At 35.7% G+C, this 22,904-nt stretch overlaps 1 protein-coding gene across 1 annotated transcript in view; it reads right to left on the bottom strand.

Moving 5' to 3' along the window:
• Positions 1 to 22,904, bottom strand: part of EPHA6 (EPH receptor A6) — a 371,852-nt gene that overhangs the window by 328,463 nt on the left and 20,485 nt on the right. The window contains exon 2 of the mRNA XM_059871825.1: positions 16,316 to 16,380. Coding sequence (XP_059727808.1) covers positions 16,316 to 16,380 — 65 coding nt within the window. The remainder of the gene's footprint in view (positions 1 to 16,315; positions 16,381 to 22,904) is intronic.

Here is a 22,904-nt window from a genome sequence, read left to right as displayed (position 1 = left end):
TGACTGTCTAATCTTTATTGCACCAGTTTTACCAATTGTCCTATGTCACTTTCATGCACTTTTGTATTATTTACACTGATTATCTTTAGTTGTTTTTCTGGCAATTTATTTATATTATACACGTGACTCTTCTGAAGCACTTTACACACCTTATAAACATTTGGCCTGTGTTGTATCTGCCTTACCCATCAGCCTGAATAAAAACCAGAATCCTGATATATTACTCTATTTGGTAATAAAATCATACATAACACCAAAAAGTAATAGCAAAATATACCAAGATGACCTTTTCATTCATAACTTTAAAGAAAGGATTGTATTATCTGTTGACAAGAATCTTTTACATTATGACGGGTTTTTCTTAGTTTTCTTTTCCTTTTTAAATGATGACACCTTTAAAATTCATCATTTAAATAGAGTAGTGCCAGCCTAACTGTCAACATCTCTGGTTCTTTATTCTCAATTTTTGAACAGCTGTCCAAACCCAGTTCCCAATGATTCCTGCATGAGACACATGCAGTATTACCTGGTCAACATGGCCTGAAAAGGCATGTACTTTCTTACTAAGTCTTGTTCCTTGAAGTAGTTAGCACAATTTCCAGCATAGCTTTCATGCAAAAGGTCTTGCTAACTAACATTTTAAACACATCTCTTTTTTTCCCCAGAAATTTCCTAGGGAAAATTTTAGCATCCATTTGCTGACATCCTCTTAACACAAATGCATAGCTGTGATAAAAAAGCACTTCAGATTTTAAAAGTAGATGCTATCATACAGTGTCACTGTGCTAAAAAGACAAACATCTCTCTTTCCAAATTGTTGCTATTTGAAAAAGAGCACATTTGTTTTCAATATGTACTTACGTAGAGGAAGGCCAAAAGTTATGTTTCAGGGAGCATGGCCAGCTTGGTACTGTTTTGAATTAGGGTTTGGTTTTTTTTAAGGCTGTGCAATGCTTTAAAGATACTTTATGTATTGTATGTGTTTAAGGTTCCAATGTTATGAACATAAATATGACAAAAAACCCCAAGTCCCAAACCATCTTCAAGTGATAGAGCATTATAATACATATATATATATATATATACACACACATATATAGATAGATAGATAGATAGATAGATAGATAGATAGATAGATAGATAGATAGATAGATATAGATATAGATGATTTGGGAGACTAGAGCAAATCTTCATTCAGTGTTTGATAAATGGATTAATTTCACTTCAAAGGCTGGCTGTAGTTGAGGGATGCTGGTCAGTTTAAAATGGAGACTACATATTTAATTACAAGGTATCAATATTTTCTAGAAAGGCAAAATTTCACTATTGACGTAGAAAACATAATCCAAATACTTACATAATAAATACAGCACTTTGTTATTAAATTATGCTTGATATGGTTTGTCTTTTTTTTGTTTGGTTTGGTTTAAAGTCCACTAAACTGATGTCACCACAATTTCTTGGCTGTCCCATTTTCCAGCTGACCAAATGTCAGTTCCTGTTTCTGGACACGATTCCAAATGCAGTCCAGAACATGGCAAAGTGAATGCAGAACAGATTGAACACTGAGGGGAACCTGAGCAATGCAGCTAGAGGAGATGAAAATGCTGCAAGCCTGCAGACAGCCTGGAAGGGAGGAGAAGGGAGCCAAAGGAACTAGAAAATACAGCCAGAAAACTTGTGAGACAGCAGGTACAAAAAAGGCAGACTTACAAAAAATTGGAAATAATAGTTATTTCTAAAAGGTAGCACAGCTCAAGAATGCATGATCATAGAGAATGATCTACAGATATTTATAATAGATATCATTGCTGCTATTAACAAGTCCCCAACTAATTAAACAAATACTCTCTGCATTTAATATAGTATTTTAATTAAGCTGTAAATAGTCATGGTTACCTAAAAAAAATTTGAATTTTCTGCTGGAAAATTAATTTCATTATCTGTCTACATAGAAAACCAGAGTAGCAATGTGGCATGTGTCCATCACTTCTTATTCTTGCCTAATTCCTGGAATCAGACAGCAAAATTTCTTTAGTAGTTTGGAGTAGTGTTATTTTTTCTCCTAGTTAGATGAAATCTAACAACTCTTTAACAAGGTATGATATCAGATATATGGAATATACTGCCCCATTGATTGAAAACTAATTTCTTTGTGTTTGGACTAGAGAAAAATGCACAGCATTTCTACAAGGGACAACCTTCATAATTGTCAAAATAGAACCAGATTGCAAGGAAAGAAAAAAATCTTATGTCAGTTGTCTGTAGGGCACTTAAAATTAGATGGAACTTCCTTTTTAGAATATATTTTAATATATCAAGTCACTTAGGAAGGAAACCCTTGGGATTTCATTTTATGTAAAAATTGTATGGATATGGAAACGAACTTTCAGCTGCAACTTTTTATTGAATTCCCTTATCCTTAATATGTCTATTCTTCCAGCTGCACTCTAAGCAAGATCTGAGTTCCTGTTGTAAAATGCTACAGATTTCTGACAAAATTTTCTTTGTGGAGCCCCCATCCAGGGTGAATGGAGAGCTAGATCCATGGATGCAGATGTAAAAATCAGGTGCACTAGTAGAGACATGCCTGAAACTAAAGATACAGATTTCTTTAAAATATGAATAGCTCCTCTGTTATAGTGTGCTTCCCTCTCTGACAGAAAGTGCTGTAATTTAAAAAGAAGTGATAAAATTTAGTCCCCTGTTTTCTTTTAAAAAGTGAAAAAAATAGCTGGGGAATTCATGAATGGTAAGAACTTTATATTCGCCTTTAATTTAAGGTCTCAAAATGTACTTTACTCTTTAAAAGGATTTTTAAAAATCCTAGGATTAAGAAAGTTGCTGCCTCAAATACCTTCTCAGTCAGCATTGGTTGTGCCATTGCTTTGGACAAACTAGGATTCTGAATAAAAGTTTTCTTCTTTCTTCTTATTGAAAGGGCTGTGTTTCCCTTTCAATATGAGCCAAACAGGATCTAAAAATTGTTGAAGGCAATTCAACAAGGAATTCCAATGAATCCAGGTGGGATGTAATTGATGAAGAATTTTTATAGCACTGTTCAACACTCTTTACATGTTCTATGCCAGTATCATTCCTAAAATTTAAACAGATTTGATGTATTAGTGCAAAAGTTAAAAGATCAAAAATAAGAATTAAATATTCAACTTTTGTACTGAAATGAAATTTCAAGAAATCGAAACACAGGGAAAAGAAAAGCCAAAAAATCTACCCAAAGTAACTGAAAACTGCATAAAATATACTCTGAATTGCACAGAAATAATTTTCACTAATCTCCAAAAATATCTGAGGTTTCTTTGATATCCTTGACCTTATTCTTAAATCACAATTAAGAAGTTAATCCATTTCCTCTTCATTAAAATCAAAGAAGAGTGATTTCAACAAAGTATTTTGCTTCTTAACATGTGGTTAACACTTATTGCACTTTTCTTTGAAAATATTTAAGTTCTACATGGCAACTGCAACAGTTGTATTTAAAATTAAAACTCCAAAAAAGGAATTTGCAAAGTCATTTCAAATGCAACCATTTTAGCTAAAATTTAGAAGCTTTGCAAAAGCATCCCCTCCTTGATTTTTAACATAAAATCTTAATAACATACTTTTCCATAATTTTACAAGAATGCAAATTATAAAATCCTGTTTAGCCAGCAGATATATATTTAAATATTTTAAACCTATATACAAATGATGTATCAGCAGAATGTAGGTTAAAAGATGTACACAATTATAAAATTTCATTGAAATGTTCACTGAACACAAAGTGCTAGGAGATTTTAGACTGCAGTTCATATAAATATCAAATCATTCTTGTCCTGCTCTCAAAAAACTGTCCATTCTCAGTTTCATTTCTGTTGTGAAACTTTCCATTCGTTGGTGGCAAGTGAACTAAGGCAACCAAAGTAAGGTTGTTTTTGTTTACTTACTCCCAACACATCACTAATAGTTACTTTACTTTGTGAAGAGAATATACAAATAGGGATATTGAAAAAAAAAAAAAAAAAAACCACCTTTTTTTCCAGTGGAAAAGTGAGTATTTTTGTGGGGCTGCAAGCCAAATAAGCTTTCTAGGCATAATGCATTTGACCATAACCATGTATTAAATTACTGCTGTTATTCTATTTTTTGTCATTTTTTTCAACCAAAACTACCTTTCATTGCCCTTAGTAAGTGCTCCTGGACCTAAATTTGTCTTCACTGAAGAAGTTCTGTCATTTTTCTGACTAACCTTTACTCTGTGGACATAAAACACGCAATGAGAATTCAAAAAAACCCTGCTATATACAACAAAAAAAAAATAAATGATAGCAGTGAAAGACCTGCCTCAACACTCTATAAAGATTCAAGCTTTACTCTTACACAAAATTTATCTCATTGCTTGTGATTAATTTGATATTCCTTTACTTTATTGTATATTCATAACTTTAAAATACATGCAGGAAGTGACAGTACTCCAAGGGAATCTAGAGATATAAAATTTAATAATCACAGATTATAAATGATCTCTAGCTCAGGCAACCAGGTTGTAGATTCAGGATGATTCCCATGAGAGGGGAATATTCAGATCAAAGCCACTGCAGTAACTCTTACCCTGTTATCCTGGCTCTTCTGCAGCAGTCAAAGCAAAAAATCCTTCAACCTAATAAAGAGTCTTCAGTATATAAAACAAAAAAATTATGAAGAACAAAACATTTTCCCTCGGGAAATTTCCTGCACTGACCCAAGTGGGAAAAAAGTTTGATTGTTTTCATCTACATCAAGCACTGATTGTATACTGTGGATAAATCAGCACGACTTGAGATGAAGTCAGATTTCTCATGGCAATGCTACTTGAAATACATTACAGAGAATTATATTTTTTTATTGAGATGGTTTGCTGCATGTTTGTCTTAACATACAGCTATTCCATGAATGACTAAAGATATACATCATTCTGCATGTGAGTACTTCTGGAGGAACTTCTCCATTGCATCTTTCTTTTTTTTTCTCTTTAAAAAATGTGTAACATTTCATAGCAGCTCGGCTTTCTTTTCCAATTGCTTTTGATGTGTTTTATTTTTAGAAGCAAAGGGAAAAAATGCCACAGCAAAAGAGCCTCGGAAATTTAAAGCTGAGGCAGGGCACTGAAGGGACAAATTCAAACACTGGGTTTTACTGAGCAGCACAAAGAGTGAAGTAAATTCCAGAATGTGCTCTAAGCTCAGAGTCAGTGATTGTACAGCTCAAGTGAGCCAGACCTAAGCACATACAATCCTAGAGGAGAGTGGATTTATATGCACATACAGTCATGACTGCATATACAAAACTCAAGTGGCTGCACATTGTAGAACTAGCCAGCTTTTGAGCTGACAGCTCATAACTACAGCTGCTGAAAGAGTCCTGCTATATTCCATTTGGACAACTGAAATACTGGAAAAACAGCATGTGTTTTTGGAAGGCTTCTCTTCAGAATCCTGCTCCTAAGGCTACGTCTGTGCCAGCACAGTGCCAGGGCTGGGCAGTGGCTCACATCTGCTTTTTTCCTTTACTGTTCACATCTATGATTATTCTGACACAAGATGGATACACAAGGCTGGTTCCTTGTAAAATTTGAACATTAAAATATGTTTTAAATTATTTTGTTTTTTAATTTTAAGCTTCACTTCAAAAGAAATTGCTATACTTTTAAATATCGACACATTTAAGTGTTTTTGTAAGGTAAAGCTTCAAGCACTTCCACTACACAAGTAAATAACAATAAAACAAAACAAAACAAACAAAAAACCAAAACAAAAACCAACAACAACAACAAACCCACAAAAACCCCCAAACCAAGCAAACAAAAAACAACTACCCCAACATAAAAAAAAAGATTGCCAAAGAAGGAACCTCATTAGTTTCTGGATTTATAGACCAAAAGCTGCTTATTCCCCAGTCAGACACTCAGTTAAGAGCAAGTATTTAAAACAGCTTTGTGGAGACACCCATTTCCAAAGCCAGGGCACAGATCCTGGCTTATTTAATAGCTCAGACAAAACTTCATTAGCTGGGCATGAAGTGCCTGCTTTGAATTTACATGTAGACATCTTATTTGCTTTTAAGTGGTTTGAAAATACTAATTTGTGCTGGCTGCACAATGCAATTTGGTACAAAGGCCTCAGAGAGCTTTTTCTCCTGGGACTGGTGCATTCACAGGAGCAAGGCTGTGCAGAAACACAAGCAGAGTTTCTGACAGCACTCAGGTCTAGGGTTTTTTTCTCCTTAGATAAATTCTGCCCTTACACAGTACCTGTTGGTGTGGATTTGGTGCTGCACTGAATTGGCTACACCATTTGTGGCTCAGGTGGTGGCTTTGCTGGATTTTGTCAAAAATCTCCACTTTTTTGCGCCAAATGGCAGCATAAAGAGTTCCCCAAGACCTTCACTTGCAGGTGAAACTCATGGTCCTGTCCACTGCCATAAATCAAATACTGCCTCACATGGAGTAGCACTTTTAGCAGTTATGGCAATTCGTACACTTGATTTTATCCAGGAGAATTCTAACATTTGAGCTTCCATGAGGAAAAGAACAAAACACATGGGATTTCATCAGTCTCTTTAGTTTTCCTTAACAGATGGAAAGCTCAGTATGGGCAGTGGGCGTTCCATCAGGAGGGCAGAAAGCCTGAAGTCAAATGACTTTGGGCAGTAAGAGCAGAGGGAAAGAAACTGAAACAAGAACAGCAAAAGCAAGACAAATCTTGATGCAACCACATGGGCAGTGAAAGCAATTGCCCTTAGTTATTTTGTCATGGAATGAAAAGCTAAAGCTAATCCCCTTAGCTTTCCCACGTGGAAGTGGAATCCAAAACTAATCCTTTTACAGTAGCTATACCACATGAAATGGGGTGTTTAAACAAATCCCCTTAATCATCATGGCAAGAATCAGGGAGCTAAAGTCAATCCCCTTAGTAGCCTACATGAAAAAGGGAACCAAAGCAATCTCCTTAGTTATGCTACTGTTAATAATGAACTCTATCAAGCCTTTAAATATTTTGATATAAAATCATTAGTAGCTTTCTTCTGATGTGCCAAGAACCAACGGGACAATGCGATAATACCGAGGATACAACATTTCTATCCAATTTTTTATGGAATAAAAATTCTACTGCTCACCATGTCATGACCTATTGGTCACAGACATAATGCAAGAGTATCCACGTATCCATCAGCTGAGAGGGAAAATAAAATGTTGAAGTTCTTCCTTAAAAAAAATTAAGAAATTGGGAGTATTCCTTATAGCATGGAAAGCTGATGAAAAGTACTAGCAGACATGGAGAGAAATCACTGAAGGCCATATTGAGCACATATTCACATTATTCAGCTGTTGTGTCTGCTAACTTAAACTCTAAATTTTTTTTTTTTTTTTTTACTTCCTTGACTTTATGCCCAGCTTTTAACACTACTAGGAAATCGAAAAGAAACATTTATTGGACTTCTTAAAAGACAAAACAAAAGGTCAGGTAGAACACCTGTGCTCTTCAAATACTGCTCAACATCTCAACAGCACTTGTGATCTTTCACTTTATTTCTGCAAGTCATGTATTATATTTTAAACTCCTAGGATAGGATTCTTTTGATTAAATACAATAGCAGAGGATTATCCTCTTAAATCTAAAATACAGTTACAAATTATTATTCATAAATACATAGATTTTATACTGGGTTCCTCTCTATTTTGTTCTCCATGGAATTATAATTATTAAAAATAATTCTGTTTCCTTATTAGCAGCCAGTAGACATATATAAAAACTATCTATTTTCCATTTTTTGAAGTAGATTGATAGGATTATGTGAAGAGTATCCAATTCTGCTAGGATTGCTTACATAAATACATAATCCATGTTGTAAAGGCTCTGTACTCGCCTGGATGCCTTTGCAGGATATTAAATCAAGTTAAAATTACTGTCTGAAATGTATCTTCTTAAATCTGAAGTTTAGAATTCTCTATATTTTGGACTAGCAATTGCTGCACACTTTATTTAGTTAATGTTCTTCAGAGAAGAGTTTTCAAGCTCAAATGCTGTACCAGAGGTTTGGACGTTTACTGGCAGAGAGGGCAAAGCAGAGGATAATTCTTCAACTTCCAGTCCAGTTGGAGTATTTTTTTCTTACTTGATGAAAATTCCAGTGGAGCAGAAGAACTATTTGGATACTGTATTTTCATCCTGGCAATGGTTAAAACTCCTGGTACCCACAAACATCCTAAAATCCTATCATTTGAAGCACCATCAGAACATAAATGATTTACTGCAATTTGCAAAAGGGACTCTGTGTGCCTAAGTATGTAAAAGAGGCTTAGAGAATGCTTCAAGCTTGATAATTGGGTTACTTCTCTGTAATTTTAAAAATTCATTCCATGTATTTAAACATCTGTAAAAGGTTCAAAATAAAGTTGGCATGGTTTGGGTTGTTTTTTTTTTTTTTTTTTCCCTTTCTTTTCAGTTAAGTCTAAGTAAAGACTTCCAATATAAGCTCAGGCTACTGCAAATCCTTAAGAAAATATTAATTCTTTTGTTTTTCATTATACATAGGAGATCCACTATTAGAATATAAATTATTCCTGGCACTAAAAATGATCAAAAGAAAGCAGCAGTTTGGTTAGAAATTCCCTAAATTACTGAACACAGCATCTGAGTAAAAAGTGGCACCTGGTCATGAGACAGTGAAGCATCTTCTGTTGCAGCCAATTTTACCTTTCCTCTTAAAAAAAAAAAAAAAAAAAAATTAAGGCTTAGGAACAATTCAGAGAGATTTCTTTTCAGAATACCTAGATATTTATCACCTACTTTAGCATTTATGAGACCATTTCCTAAGCACACAGGAATTTCAAAGGGTATTTCCCAAGAGTTCAGTGCAGCAGTTCTGAAGTCTCTGAAAATACTATGGTTCAGATAAAGAGGTGTTCAGTATGCACCTGGTATTTCCATAAATATTGCTTTTCTTCCACTTTATTTTGTTCTTACTTTTCCTTGATTTTTTTACTGAGGGCAGCACTCAGTTTGTCAGTGTCCATGAGTCTGCACAGTCAAGGATGAATTATAACAGAAAATATTTTATTTAATTTGGAATATACATACTAAATTATACTTTCTGGGTTTTTTTTTCCCTTACTGCCCACATTGGTAAGCCAAAATATTGTAAACTTGTGAATGCAAGAGATGAATGTGCAGCCTACACAAACTTAAAAGCTGGTTTTTGTGCACTGAGTGCATCAATGATCAAACCCATACACGGTACTCTTATTTATTTAAATTTCCAACCAGTCTATTTTTTAAAAAAAGAATACAGAATTAGCATTCATTCTGTGGGCCTGTAGAACTAAAAAACTTAAATGTTTACTGTGCTCCACGAGTTAGAATGGTTCTCACACATAAAATGATAAACACAACAGAAAATAGAAATACTGCTACTGCCACTCTTTGCCCTCCTTTGCTATATAATATGCAATATACATTGAAAAATAATCAATATATACAATAACTTTTGCCTTTACTAAGAGTTTGTATGTGCATAAGACTATTTAAATTAAACAGGAATGGAAAATTAATGCAAAAATATATGCAGCATTACTATCATCAAGTTCAGATTTACCACATAATAACACTAAAAATACAATAAATTGCATTTGGTTGAGCAGCTCAGAGACTGCTTCTAATGCTGTACTATTACAGATTATATATTAGCTGTTAGTATATGGCTGTTCTGTACTGGAGCATACAAATTTGTTTATAATCCTCCTCCATTGTATCTGCTTCCCTCTAAGTGGTTTGTAGGCTTGTATTTAACTTTTGTTTGTTTGGTGGGGTTTTTTGGGGGGCTTTTTTCTGGGAGGTTGGTTTTTGGGGGGGGAGTTTTTGTTTTGTTTTGTTTTTCATTTATGACATGTCATTATTTAGGCTAGGAATGGTTTAGATCTGGCAAGCTGCAAGCACCAGTGGGCCCAAAGTAAGAACACAACCATGTATTTAGTCAAGCCTCTGTAAGATCTGCAATTAGATGTTCCACACAAAAATAATCAGGATACTGCTTAAGTGTAGGTACAAAAAAAACTGAGGGTGACAAATACTATCACATTACAGTGCCTGGAAAATTTTTTGAATTTACCTATTTCTGATGGACCATGCTACCATGACCCTGAATCCACCCAGAAGACTCTCAAATTCCCAGCACAGCCACAGCTAATTCTGTGGCTCCAGGGTTTTCCAAGAAAATTAAGATTTTTTCCATTTTACCGGGAAATACAGACAAACCCAAAAATTTAGACACGTACCAATCGACCTGGACACTGACAGCTTCTAGGACATTCAGTTTTCAAGAAAAGCCTTTATGGTCTAAGAAATGCTCCTAAAAGAAACATGGAAGCTGGACTCTCACAAGCAAGTAATCTCATATGAGCAACTGCAACTCCTTTAAGGAAGCCATTTAACTAGATCATGGATATACCTAATTGTTTAATCTCTGCATGGAAATTAATCTCAAAAAAATTACCCATTGATTTAACCTTTTTCCTCAAATAATGACTTGACTGTCAAAAAGGATTCTAAATATGGCACTGCAGAGGATAGTATCTGATTATGCCCAAATTACAGCTCAAATACGTGAGTACCAATATTTTTTCTTAATGTCATCTCTGTAAATTCCCCATATTGCGTGAAAATCTGATTAGCTTTTTTCCCTTCATCCCTGTTAAATGCTCTGACAGCTAAATCTCTACCTTCTATTAAAGTTCTTATTAAAACCACAGCCTCTGTAACACCTCTGACATTCTGCTGGTGAACTTTCACCGATGTAACTTTGCCACAGCTGAACTGCTTAGGGGTAAAAGAACTTAGACTTTTGGATGCTTTTTTTTTTCCCCTCAAAAAATGTCCTCAGTTCTTAGTTAAAACTTCTTGCTACTTCTGCAACATCTCCCTCACAGCTGCAGTTCTCTGTTCCACAGACTGGTCATTGTGTCCCCGGGTGGCCAAGGAGGCCAAGGGCATCCTGGCCTGAAGCAAGAATAGTGAGGCTGGCAGCAGCAGGGCAGGGATTGTCCCTCTATACCTGGCACTGGTGAGGTCACAATTTGAATCTTGTGCCCAATTTGGGGCCCCTCAGGACAAGAAGGACATTGAGGGGCTGGAATGTGTCCAGAGAAGGGAATGGAGCTGGGGAAGGGTCTGAAGTGGTATGAGAAGCCACTGAGGGAGCTGGTGGGGGGGTTCAGCCTGGAGAAAATGAGGCTCAGGAGAGACCTCGTCACTCTCTACAACCACCTGAAAGGAGGGGGTAGCCAGGCAGGGCTCAGTCTCTTCTCCCAGGGAACAAGTGGCTTGATAAAAGGAAATGGCCTGAAGTTGCATCAGAGGAGGTTTAGATTGGATATTAGGATTTATTTTTTTTCATGGTTACCAAGCATGGGAATAGGCTGTCCAGGGACAGAGCTCAGTCCTCAGCCCTGGGGATGTGGAAAGAAAAGTCAATGTGGCACTTATGGACATGGCCTAGTGAGGGACTTGGCAGTGTTAATTTGCAGTCAGACTCAGTGATCCAAATCATTTCCTACCCAAATGATTCTATGATTTGTTTGGAAGAAACGTGAAATACTTTCAGATTTTTACTTTCTTTTTATGGTGTTGCTGTTTTATCCTGGTAACTTTCATACAACTTGAATTTTAATTATGTTTACTGTGTCTCTCTGGGACAGAGTTAATTTCTTTCCAGCTGCCCTTCAATTCTGTTTATACTGGTGACCAAAACAGTGCTGAGAAAACACCATTGTTTTATTTAGGAAATCAGTATTAAGTATTTAAACTTCCTTATGTATTTATAAATATAGTTCAAAGACGGTCTACCTTAGGAAATGAATAGTTTAAAATACTAAATATTGTAGAAGAATGTTCCAAGATATATTCCCTCCCATCACTTTCTGAGATATTTAAAAGATGAGGGTGAAAATGGATGTAGCTGCATTGAAAGAAATGTTTGCATGGCACAGGAAAACATCAGTGCCATTTGTGACAAACAGTACCAAGCCATTCAAACCACTTGTTTCTATAAAATACAGAAATGCCTCCTAATCAGGTAAGAATCAGCTAAAAAATTAACAGTTGGTGAATGCATTTACTGTAAAACAATTATTTTAACAGAGAGGGTAATATAAACAGTCTGGTAGGGAAAAAACATCAGTACTTTGACAAGATTAGTCTCAAAAAATTCATAACACAGGAAGAACAGTAATACTGTATATTAGCAACTGTTATTAAAAAATAATTAAAATTCCCTAAAGAAACAATATATTCAAACCAGAATTATTTCCCTGGATAGATCAATAGGTAAATTAACATTTGACAAGGAAACTGTTCAAATAATTGTGGAAACTAAAGTAGCTTCATCACTCACAGAGCTGTCAAATAATTTAGAGGACTTCTAGTAGGTTCTTTACTGCTGAGGCCATCCATTGTGTCTACCATGACCAGTCAAAATAGCTTTTGTAAGTCTTTTCCACATGTAAATGTCTCACAGCTTTGCGCTTGCCCTCCTTTTAAACTGATTTTTGAAGTGGCTACACACAAGTTTGGCTTGTTCAGCCAGGAGAAGAGAAGGCTGTGGGGGGACTTTAGAGCACCTTCCAAAGCCAAAAGGGGCCACAAGAGAGCTGGAGAGGGACTCTTCACAAGGGCATGGAGAGATATGATGAGAGCTAATGGCTCTAAACTGAAGAGAGGAGGTTTAAATTGGATATTGGGAAGAAATTATTTCCTGTGAGGGTGCTGAGGCCCTGGCACAGGTTGCCCAGAAAAGCTGTGGCTGTTCCATCCCTGGAAGTGTTCAAGGGCAGACTGGATGGTCTGAGGTTTGACCAGTGTGGTCTTGTGGCATCCTGCCCACAGCAGGGAGCTGAAACTGGACAATCTCTCATTCCAACCCAAATTATTTTATGATTCTATGGCAGAAATTTATCAGGACTGGACATGCCTTTATGGCAACAGTCCCCAAACCACAGCTTCTGAGAAAAATTTGCTCCAAAATTGTGTTGCAATGATTAATGCAGTGGGAAATAAAAAATATTTTTTTAATGTTACATTAAAGACAGAAGAAAGATATCTCACCAACTGCAGCTGAATAAGGTTCCCTATTTTATTAGTATTACTGCTAATGTGTAAAGGAAAGTTGTGGACCACTGCATTTCAGTTGGACTTTCAGATTTTTTTCATTTCTTTCCTAGTTCCTAACTGTGTCCCCAAGGTCAGCAAACTGACTTTGGTTAGACTGCTGAATTTTACTTCACAGGCACTTGAGCACTTGAGACTGCCCACTAGCTCCCATCCACATCCTCTTCTGAAAGACATGAACTTGTGTCTTCCCATTTTTCGTACCAAACAAAAAAGCCCCAAACCTCTGTTCTGTATTTTCAAGGTTATGGAGTGACAGTTTGGTGAGTAAAGATCTCCTTTCATAGTGCATGCTTTCTCATAAATCAATCGGTTATTTTGAACTACAGCCCAAAGAACAGAGGAAGTATCAGATGTGTCCATTATTAAGGCAGAAATTTTAGACAGCCCATCACTAAGAAGCTAAACTGGAACTCAGTCAACAAAAGTTGATGCTATTGACCTCAGAGATATTAATGTTTTATGCTGCATTTTTGTAGCTCTAAGCACTAAATTTATTACCTGTTCAAAATACAAGGAAAAAAAATCCGACATGCGAATAAAACACATTTATAAGAAAAAAACTATTGCATTCTCATGCTTCAGGAAGGATGCACAAAAAACTGAGAAGAAAATTTAAAAACAAAATCACATATTATATTCCCAAGAAATGAATAACACATTATTGCAGCTCAATGATGACCGAAACTGCTGAAAGTTTACAAATGTTATGCTATGAATCTACTATAAATAAAAAGTCTGGGAAGCAAAGTTTAAGGTTCTGTAAGTTCCAAAAGAACCTCCTGATTTTTTTTATCCCACTTCACCCTGGCCTGTTAGTTTAAAATCTCTGAGGCATACTCAATATTACCCAAATCCCAAGCATTATTATTTCAGTTGCTCTTCAATTTAATGAAAACATTCCTTGTTACTGAGTGTGCCAGTAAATTAATGACTTCTGCTAATGTCACAGGCTCAGGAAAACCCATCAACCCGTCCTCCTAAAATCAAAAATGTTCAGCAGAGCAGTAATCATATGTCAATGACATTTTTCTTACACACATAAACACTACACAAACACTTAGAAAAAGGTTTGATTAAAGTAACAAATTACATTTCAGTAGTATCTGAACAAAAATTTCTTTCAAAAAACAGCAACAACACAAAATCTGTCACTCTCTTTCAGGAAACAAGAAAATCTTAATGTGCCCATCATGGGACAAAACAGATTCTTATCTCTGCAGTGATAATCTCAATCACACCAATGCTTGCACCATATTCTGGATTATATTAGGATACAAGAGTAACTCAGATTAGGTAGCACTGTGGACATAAATCACCATCCCTGGAGGTGTTCAAAAAGTGTGTGACTGTGGCATTTGGGGACATGATGAACATGGTGGTCTTGGGTTAACAGTGGAACTCAGTGATCTGAAAGGTCTTTTCCAATACAAATGATTCCATGATTTTATGCTACAAACCACTTTTCTCCCCAATATTTACTCTAACTCCTTTTTTTTTCCAAACCACTTTGTACATTTTTGGGAAATATTTTACTAATTGAATCCCAGGTTCTTACTGAAATGCAAACTCCTTTATGTGTTCTAGTAAGTGCTGCCAATTCTTAATATACAGCAGAGGTCCTAAGATACTCAAAACCCTCAAGAGGCTGCAAAACTATTGTTCAGGGTATGTACGAGGAGCCAAAAACTAGGTGTTATAATAGCTGTGTTTTAAATTAACGTGGAGTGCACATGTTTTTGTGTTTGTATACTGTGGCTATTTTGGAGTATCTGAAGCTTTTAAAAATTTACACAATACCTGCAATTATATATTTTGTGCTTTCCAAATGTACCATGCACTTCAGTGGAGCTCAGCCCAGTGCTCAAACCAAACATTCCTCACTGGATTCTCTCATCATGGTAGATGACAGTCCTTACTTTTTGCTAGTGCAAAAATTTCTTGATTCATTTCTCATTGTGGTGTCTGACAGTATTTATTTTGTCTGGGATTTTTAAAGGAAAGTTTCAGAATTATAACTCTGATTGCACGAGACTGCATACAAAATGTAAAACACAGAAGTATCTGTGAAAGATGGAAATTATGCCTAGGAATACAAAGAAAAAGAGTAATCCATAAAGTTGAAAACAGGCTGAGATTAAGAAATGTCATACGGTTTGAAATCCCCGAAGGCAAAGACACAGAAGGCATTTTACAAAAATGGATTATTAAGGTGCTGAGGGTAGACAGTTTCTACTTCCTTCTGGAACAGAACATGGCAAATAAAATGACTGAAAATGGAACAAGATGTTTCTCTCAGAAAAACAGTATTTTCAGAGCTCATTTCAGAGAAGCAAGTAATTATATGCCTCATACACAAGAATCAGGAGATAATGCAAGCTAGTATAAAAATAAGTGATAAACAGTATGTACACTGACATCAGAACTACAAGTTGATGCAGAACATGTTAAATGCTCCAGAATAGTACATCTTACTTTAAAAGTGAAACTCCAAATGCCCCTGAAACTCTGTGACATGCATTAGCTGAGTGGAAAGGAAAAAAAAACAGGTTCTGAAAGTGCAGCCACTGGCAAAGCACTGGCTGAACTTTAGAGAGTAAAAATGCTGCTCTACCGCATGCTCACTGTCCCCAAGGATAACAGACACTATTAATGTTTTCACTTTTCTGATTTAGGCAATCTGATGCCATATTATCAAATGCTAAAGTCCATACTGGCTCTTACTTAACCATAAAAGTTTTGTTCCAATTTGCAAAACAGAAAATTATTTTTCCTTTTATTTTACAAAAAAAAAAAAAAAAAAAAAAAAAAAAAAAAAAGCTGTAACACATTCCTGCAGCATAGGAATTTTTTCATATGAAACTTTATGATGTAGAACAGTTAGAATTGGATTTAAAGATAGATACTTAGTATTCAGAGAAGCAAGAGAAGAACATAACAATGTTTACTCTTGTCATTCTTGCATCTGTAATTCCAATTCACAACACCGGCAGCTCAGTCCCAAGAACAACTAAACTCTTTCAGACAAGTCTATATTGCAAGAATATCCACCCATTCACTTCCAAAGTGTCAGAATGCCAAAATCCAGAGCAAAAAAACCAAAATAGTGAGAGACTTACCCCATTTAAGGGAAATGTTTTCCATCCTAGTTCTCCGAGGGCAGTTGTAGTATCAAGTAACACAACTGAAAATGGAAAAAGAAATGGTGTTTGTGGTATTGCTTGGATTATACACAGCAGAATATTAAAAGAGGAAGGACTGAACTTGCCATGTTAGCCAGGTTCATTTGGGCTTTCATGCCTTACATTTCTTACCTAAAAAAGTCTCAAAATTCATAAAAACCCCTAAATCTTCTGCAGAAATCACTGCCAAATCACAGTATACTACTGATATTTAACCATTAAAAGATGCCTGATCAAACATAACATTCCTGCAATCCCTTGCCTGGAAAACTGGAAAATTTGCAGCATTAAAACTAGTAAAAGACACAGTTTCAAAAGTAAGATTTTTTTTAATGAAACCCATAAACATCCCAGAAATAAAGTTATACAATTTACAAATTGAGAACACAGAAAGACAAGCAACTTCAGTTTCTCTCTTGGATGGAGTACCACAGCATTAATATTTGCTGCATATATTTTGCATCACTTCTGTCATAATTATGTTTTTTTTTTAATATAAGATAGAATGTGTTTTATTGTATATTACAAAATATTTCGGCATTATTTTAATGTTAAATTAAATTAACTTACTTTTTCACTTCCATTCACTGATGCTAAACATAATATATACAGCACATGAGACGTTTTACCCACAGGTACTACTGCCCTCTAATGGAATTGTTACATCCGACCCTCTAACTTCAGAAATCTGCATTAGGATTTAAACACAAAATTAAGTATTATACAGGGCAGTTTATTTTAATTACTGAGTTGGTGTGTTTTGATTGCTGAGTTCCTCCTTACAGCCCACTAATTCCAGCTCTTATTTGAATGGTTAAATGATCGAGAAAAATAATTAAGCAATTATTTTGAAATGTGACCCTACTATCCCCACATTTGTGGGGTTTATATTGCTGTGTGCTATCTTCTACCTCTTGTTTGTCCAAATAATCAATGTACAGCTCTCTCTAATGTGTTTATAGAGAGCAGTACAGCAGGTCATGTTTTTCTGCCTTATGGAAAAGGCACCTTGGCATGGACACTGAACTTGGAAGCTTATTAGAGGGAGCCTGACCCAGCATCTTCCCTTCTCTTTTGTACTAGTGACACTTAGAGCTCCTCTACGTTTGCATGGATGGTGACTTTTAAACTGAAACTAAAGTTTGCTGTCTTGTCAACAGACTTACAGGCAAGTAAAAAGCTCAGCATAAACCACACAAAAGCTTAATGGTTTATGTGAAGAAATAATGACATTTTTAAAATATATTCAACAGAGGGGAGTATTCTGCTCTCCACTTCTTCATCACTTCACTGGATGAGGCTTTGTGAATAATTTGAGTATAAAAAACTTTTTACAATCCCTATTTTACTTTAAAAAAAGGATCACTATCCTCATTGAGATTATTTGCTGTCTTTTGACAGATTTATAGCTGTCATGGTGTTTTTTATTTGTGTCAGGCTACAATGCTCTTGTGGAAGAGTCAAAAAAAAGCATCTTCTCACTTGACATTTGACACAGCAGTTTCCTGTGTAAAACTTTTAAGTTGATTATAACTGGAGACCTGTTACCTCCAAAAAAAGAAAACCAAACTGGGTTTACACATTTCTTTTTCATAGAGGACTAACTGCTCAGTGGGTTTCTGAGAACATTTCATCTTAGGTGATTGTTTTCTTCTTTCCATCTCTTCCCCCCATCTTTTCTCCACCCAGAAAACATGGACTACTTGTTATGTACTTTGTTTCCAGCTGAATTTCAAGTTATATCTTGCTCTTTGTCAGGTGCTATTCCTATAGACCTGCAGGCAGAAATAATTTTTTCTCTGAGCAGCATTAATTAAGGTTTGAAGTGTCATTTCAGTTTTACAATTTTTGTGGTAGCAAGACCGCAATTTAATAAACATCATCCAGGTATTCAAAAATTAATACTTCTGTGGAACAAGACCCAAAATACAGAAAGGAAAACTAATTCATTTCTTCAGTGGAGCCTGAATTAATTAATTCCTTGCCTGAATTAATCAGATACTACTTGAAGGCTCAAAGCTATACATTAAAAAAATTAAAAACTAGAGTAAATTCATCACTGAAAGTATATTAGGTTTAGATTTAGTTGATCTAATAATATTCCTCATATACATTTACCAAATGATCCCCAATGAGTAACTGAGTTTTGTTAAAATACAATTTTTGATACCTTTGACAAACAAAGGCTCTTGAATGATCACATATTCTCACCTGTAGCTACCAAATCTGTAAGAACTGGAAAATTCAAATCAATTGGAGAATTCTCCAACTGGAGGATTCAAACCACCAAACAAATACTAACCAGAACTAGAATGGTATCACCTTCAGGGTCAGTAATAAAAAATCATAAAAATAAAAAGACTGTCTTTCCAAAAGCAGTCATATTATAAGACGTAAAATAATTGTCAATCAAAAATGTGCAAATACTGAAATATCAAGTAAACCTTATGTTTATGCCAAAGAAACACAAACTCCAGTAAAGCTGTGGATTCAACAGAGTCTGCTATACAAATGAGGACATGGATAAAGCAATAAACTCCTCAAGCACTTCAGAGGTTTGGAGATATCTACATGCTAGACTTCAGTGTGGGACAGAGACACCCAAGCTGTCTTTAAACAAGTTGATTAAGAAGCAGCCTATCCCCAGCAGCACAGCCCTGATGGCAGACAAATCTGCACTGCCAAGATGCTTCCAACTCACAGCTCTTATGGCAGAAAATCCCTCTGCCAAAGAGCTCCAGGCGAAGAGGAATGCCAGCATGTAAACATCTGAATGACATACAGGAGTGGAGGCTTCCCCTCTGCCTGCAGGACAGGGAAAGTTTCAAAAGAACTGGAAATTCATATGCAAAAAGACTAAAACAAGAATGTGGGCACTACTCCTATGATGCTTATAATGAGAAAATTCCCTAAAAAGCTAATGGGATCACAAAGTCATATTTATTGACCCTTGTCCCTACATTTACTTATTTATGGTCCTTTGTATGCCATAAAAAGCTCCATCCTTCTTAAAAAAATGAAAAGTGTCCATTATGGACAAGCCATTAGCTGGCAGCATAAACAGAAGTGTGTCTGGAACTACTGCAGTGAATATTTTACGGGAAAAGCTCTGAGAACACTGGCTGAGACTCAGCAATGTTATTGACATTTGTGACATCCAACCTCCACTTTTAGCAGGCACTTTTCTGAGGTGATGGCTCTAAAACTTGCACAGTGAACAAGAGTTTAGGTCTACCAGTACAAAGTCATGTCATGATTCAAAATGAACTCAAAGACCCTTTCAAAAACTCTTTGGATAAAAAGAACTCAGCACTTGAATGTCCTTTCTTAAATAACTAAACTGGGGATTCTAACACTTCCATAATAATACACAGACTTGAACATATATCTGCAAGCCTATTGTTTAATTACCTGCCCATTTCATTCTTTGAAGTGTTTAGCTTTTTTTTCCAGCACATACATTAATATATATTATTATTACTCATTATGTCACATTGAGCTTCAGTTTCCTTTTTTCTGGACTCTATCTTACACTGCTATTATTAGACTTTACAACTGAAATTAATATTTTCAGAGGTTTTACCTGGTCCCAAGGAAACTGTTTTACCTAAAATTACAATGAGCAGAGCTCCAAGGACTGACAGGGTGGAATTTTAATTTTCATTCCAAAATACTCTTCTAAAGATGAACTCTGCCATCATCAAGGAAAAAAGCCCTCCAAATATTCATTTCACCATTTTTCTTCTTTTCATCGCCAGAGAGGGTATGTGTGAATTAACACAATTAATACAGGATTTTGGCCAACTTCATGGAATCACAGTCTGATATTGGATCACCCAGTTTGATCTGCTCATTTTAAGAATTTCACTGTTACCTCTAGAGTGGGTAAGCCTAAGATTTGCTAGGAAAACAGAGCAATACACAGACGTTCATTTCTGAAGACAGCACTAACAATTCAGGAACATCTTGTCTGTACCATGTAAAAGTTTCAGTATCTTCCAGCAAGGCAGGGACACATTACAGATGACCCCCAGAAATGGGCAAAATTGGCAGCTTTTTTTGTGCCTGAGAACTTTATTATTGACTGCAAAGTTTATATTTATAAGGCAAACACAGAGAGCTTTTGAAGTCTCTCACTTCCAGTCCTCAAGAGAGTTGCTGCTGTCTTCTGAAGTGTCTGTATTTTCTTTCAGGTTTTATGGTTTGTTTTTTTTAATTTTTAAAAAGAGGATCACATGCAGTATTCTGAAATCATTCCTTTTAACAATATGTATGAAGAGTCCTGGCTATTTTTATATCCTATTTATATATCCAGGGTCACATTAGCCTTTTTTTTTTTTCTGCAGCATTGCAATCATAGGCTGTTACTACTCCACAAGATCACTGTCCTGTACAGATTCACTCCTTTTCGTAATTTTTTTTTTTCCAGTTTGGGTTAAATTTCTGCTCTTGAATGTACAAAGACGCACTGGTTTATACTAAAACAAATTTCATTTGCAAGGGCTGACCTTTACTAAGTGATAAAGGCTCCTCCCTGTCTACACACCCTCCTCCTTTCTTTACTTACTGCTCTTTTGTCAGGTATTGAGTATATATTCATTTTCATGTTACTAATGAAAAATGTTAGGATATTGAATGGTGTATAACGAGTATCTCAAATTCTGTGATTTAACAGTCAATAAAACTACTTTAAGGCTTCTTAGACCTCAGGGTTTTTTTTAAAAAAACCATTTAGTAAAAAAAAAATTAGCTTTTTACTGTCAGAAGACTCTATCATCATCTGTTATAATATAAAAAAACTCAACATATTACTGCTGTGGCTTGTCTGCCTGAGGAAGACAGAAAGAGAAGGGGATATGCAATATCCAAGTTACCTTGGTAATTAACGTGCAATCAACTGGGAAATATTATTTAAATGCTTGTTTTTATGACCAGGCCTATTTTCCATAAACCAAATAAACTGGCATTCATTATACACGTATCAATTGAATCCTTTTCCATAATTTTCATTATTTTGCATTCAACAGCTATCTGGTTTAGGCAAGATTAATGAGATGCAGTAATAAACTATGAGGAGCACCTGTCTAGATAGCAATTCTGCCAGGGAAGTGTACAGGAGTCACAGCAAATCAGAGAGTAAACAAAGTATTGACAATGCTGTTTGCCTGAGATAAGCAGGATTAGAGCCAGCAAAATAGAGAGACTAATCCTTCCACTCCCCTCAACATTTCCAAGAGTTTTATGTCAGACTCCAAGAAAATCCTTGCTACCCTACAGTTGTAAAGAAGAGGGAGAGCTGTGACTAATTGGGAAGCTGGGGAATCTCCACTCCAGGAGGCTTTTAAGACACCTTAAACACTGTCAGGCCTGGTTTCTGCATAATCTCCTGTTGCCTTGGGGCAGAGCAAAGGAGATAAATGACTTCTCCAAATGTGAGTTTTATAAAAATCTAGTTACCTGGTTAATGGGGCTTCCCTTTTCTTTTCAAACCACAACTCTAACACCTACGCTTTTCCAGTATTCCTGAATTCCCCGAGTCCCCAAACTCATTAAATTTACCATCAATAGCCCAGAGATGTCCTCAGCCAATTCTTTCAGGACTCTTGGAAGAGAACTATTTACACCAGATGGGGAGTACTTCATATTCGTCATATTTTATGAATAAATTACTTATTTCTGATTTTCCTAATTTCAAACACATTATTTTCTGCCTCTTTCTAAAACTAGTTTAATACCATTCACACAAACATTTTTATTCATAATGCAATAGGGAAATTCCCATTATCATGACTGTTGTGAGACTTGGGTATTTACCTAACACACTTTTTATTTTCAGTTTTCTACACCACATATTTTCTAACATGTGCTAATTTCCACATGTATCCTCTGTTTTCTAGTAATGATGAGAAATGTTTATATTTCTAGTTTTTGCTTTCATGTTACCTCCAATGTAGGCTGAGCTGTTATCCAAAACTGGCTTTTTTTTACTGATCAGTGATTTCCTAATCAGGAACTTTTAAAAGGAATTTCCCCTTTCACCTTTCTTATTCTCATATTTGCACACTCACACAAACAGTTTTAAAATTCTCTTTTGATGAATGAGAACTGTCCAGGCTAATTTTTCATGTACAAAACCCAGTATCCCATTCATGATACATTCATCTTGTCAGTGCTAAGAAATTTGCAACGTTATTAGATGGGGTTATATTGGATAAATGCCTTTCTTGGTACTGTTTTACTCCATTACACAAGGTCTCCAGTGAGAGTCTTCAAAACCCAATTCCCCCAAAGCACCATTTTTCTTTCCATACATTACATACAGATGCTTAAGGAATGATTTCCCCTCTTCTCTCATTTGATTCAGTTATGTGTTTCAGTCTTACTGTTTCCTACCACTTCCTGGATAGATATAATTTGAAGTCTTGTGGCTCTGAGAAAACAGGATTAAAACAAACAATAGCTCTTTTTTTTTGGGGGGGGGGGAAGCTACCACTCACCTTTTACATTTAACTTTTTTCCCTAGAAC

Source organism: Haemorhous mexicanus, chromosome 2 (genome assembly GCF_027477595.1).
Source record: "Haemorhous mexicanus isolate bHaeMex1 chromosome 2, bHaeMex1.pri, whole genome shotgun sequence".
Taxonomy (NCBI): domain Eukaryota; kingdom Metazoa; phylum Chordata; class Aves; order Passeriformes; family Fringillidae; genus Haemorhous; species Haemorhous mexicanus.
The sequence above is the reverse complement of the archived record's forward strand: the minus strand, read 5'-3'. Positions and strand labels throughout refer to the sequence as shown.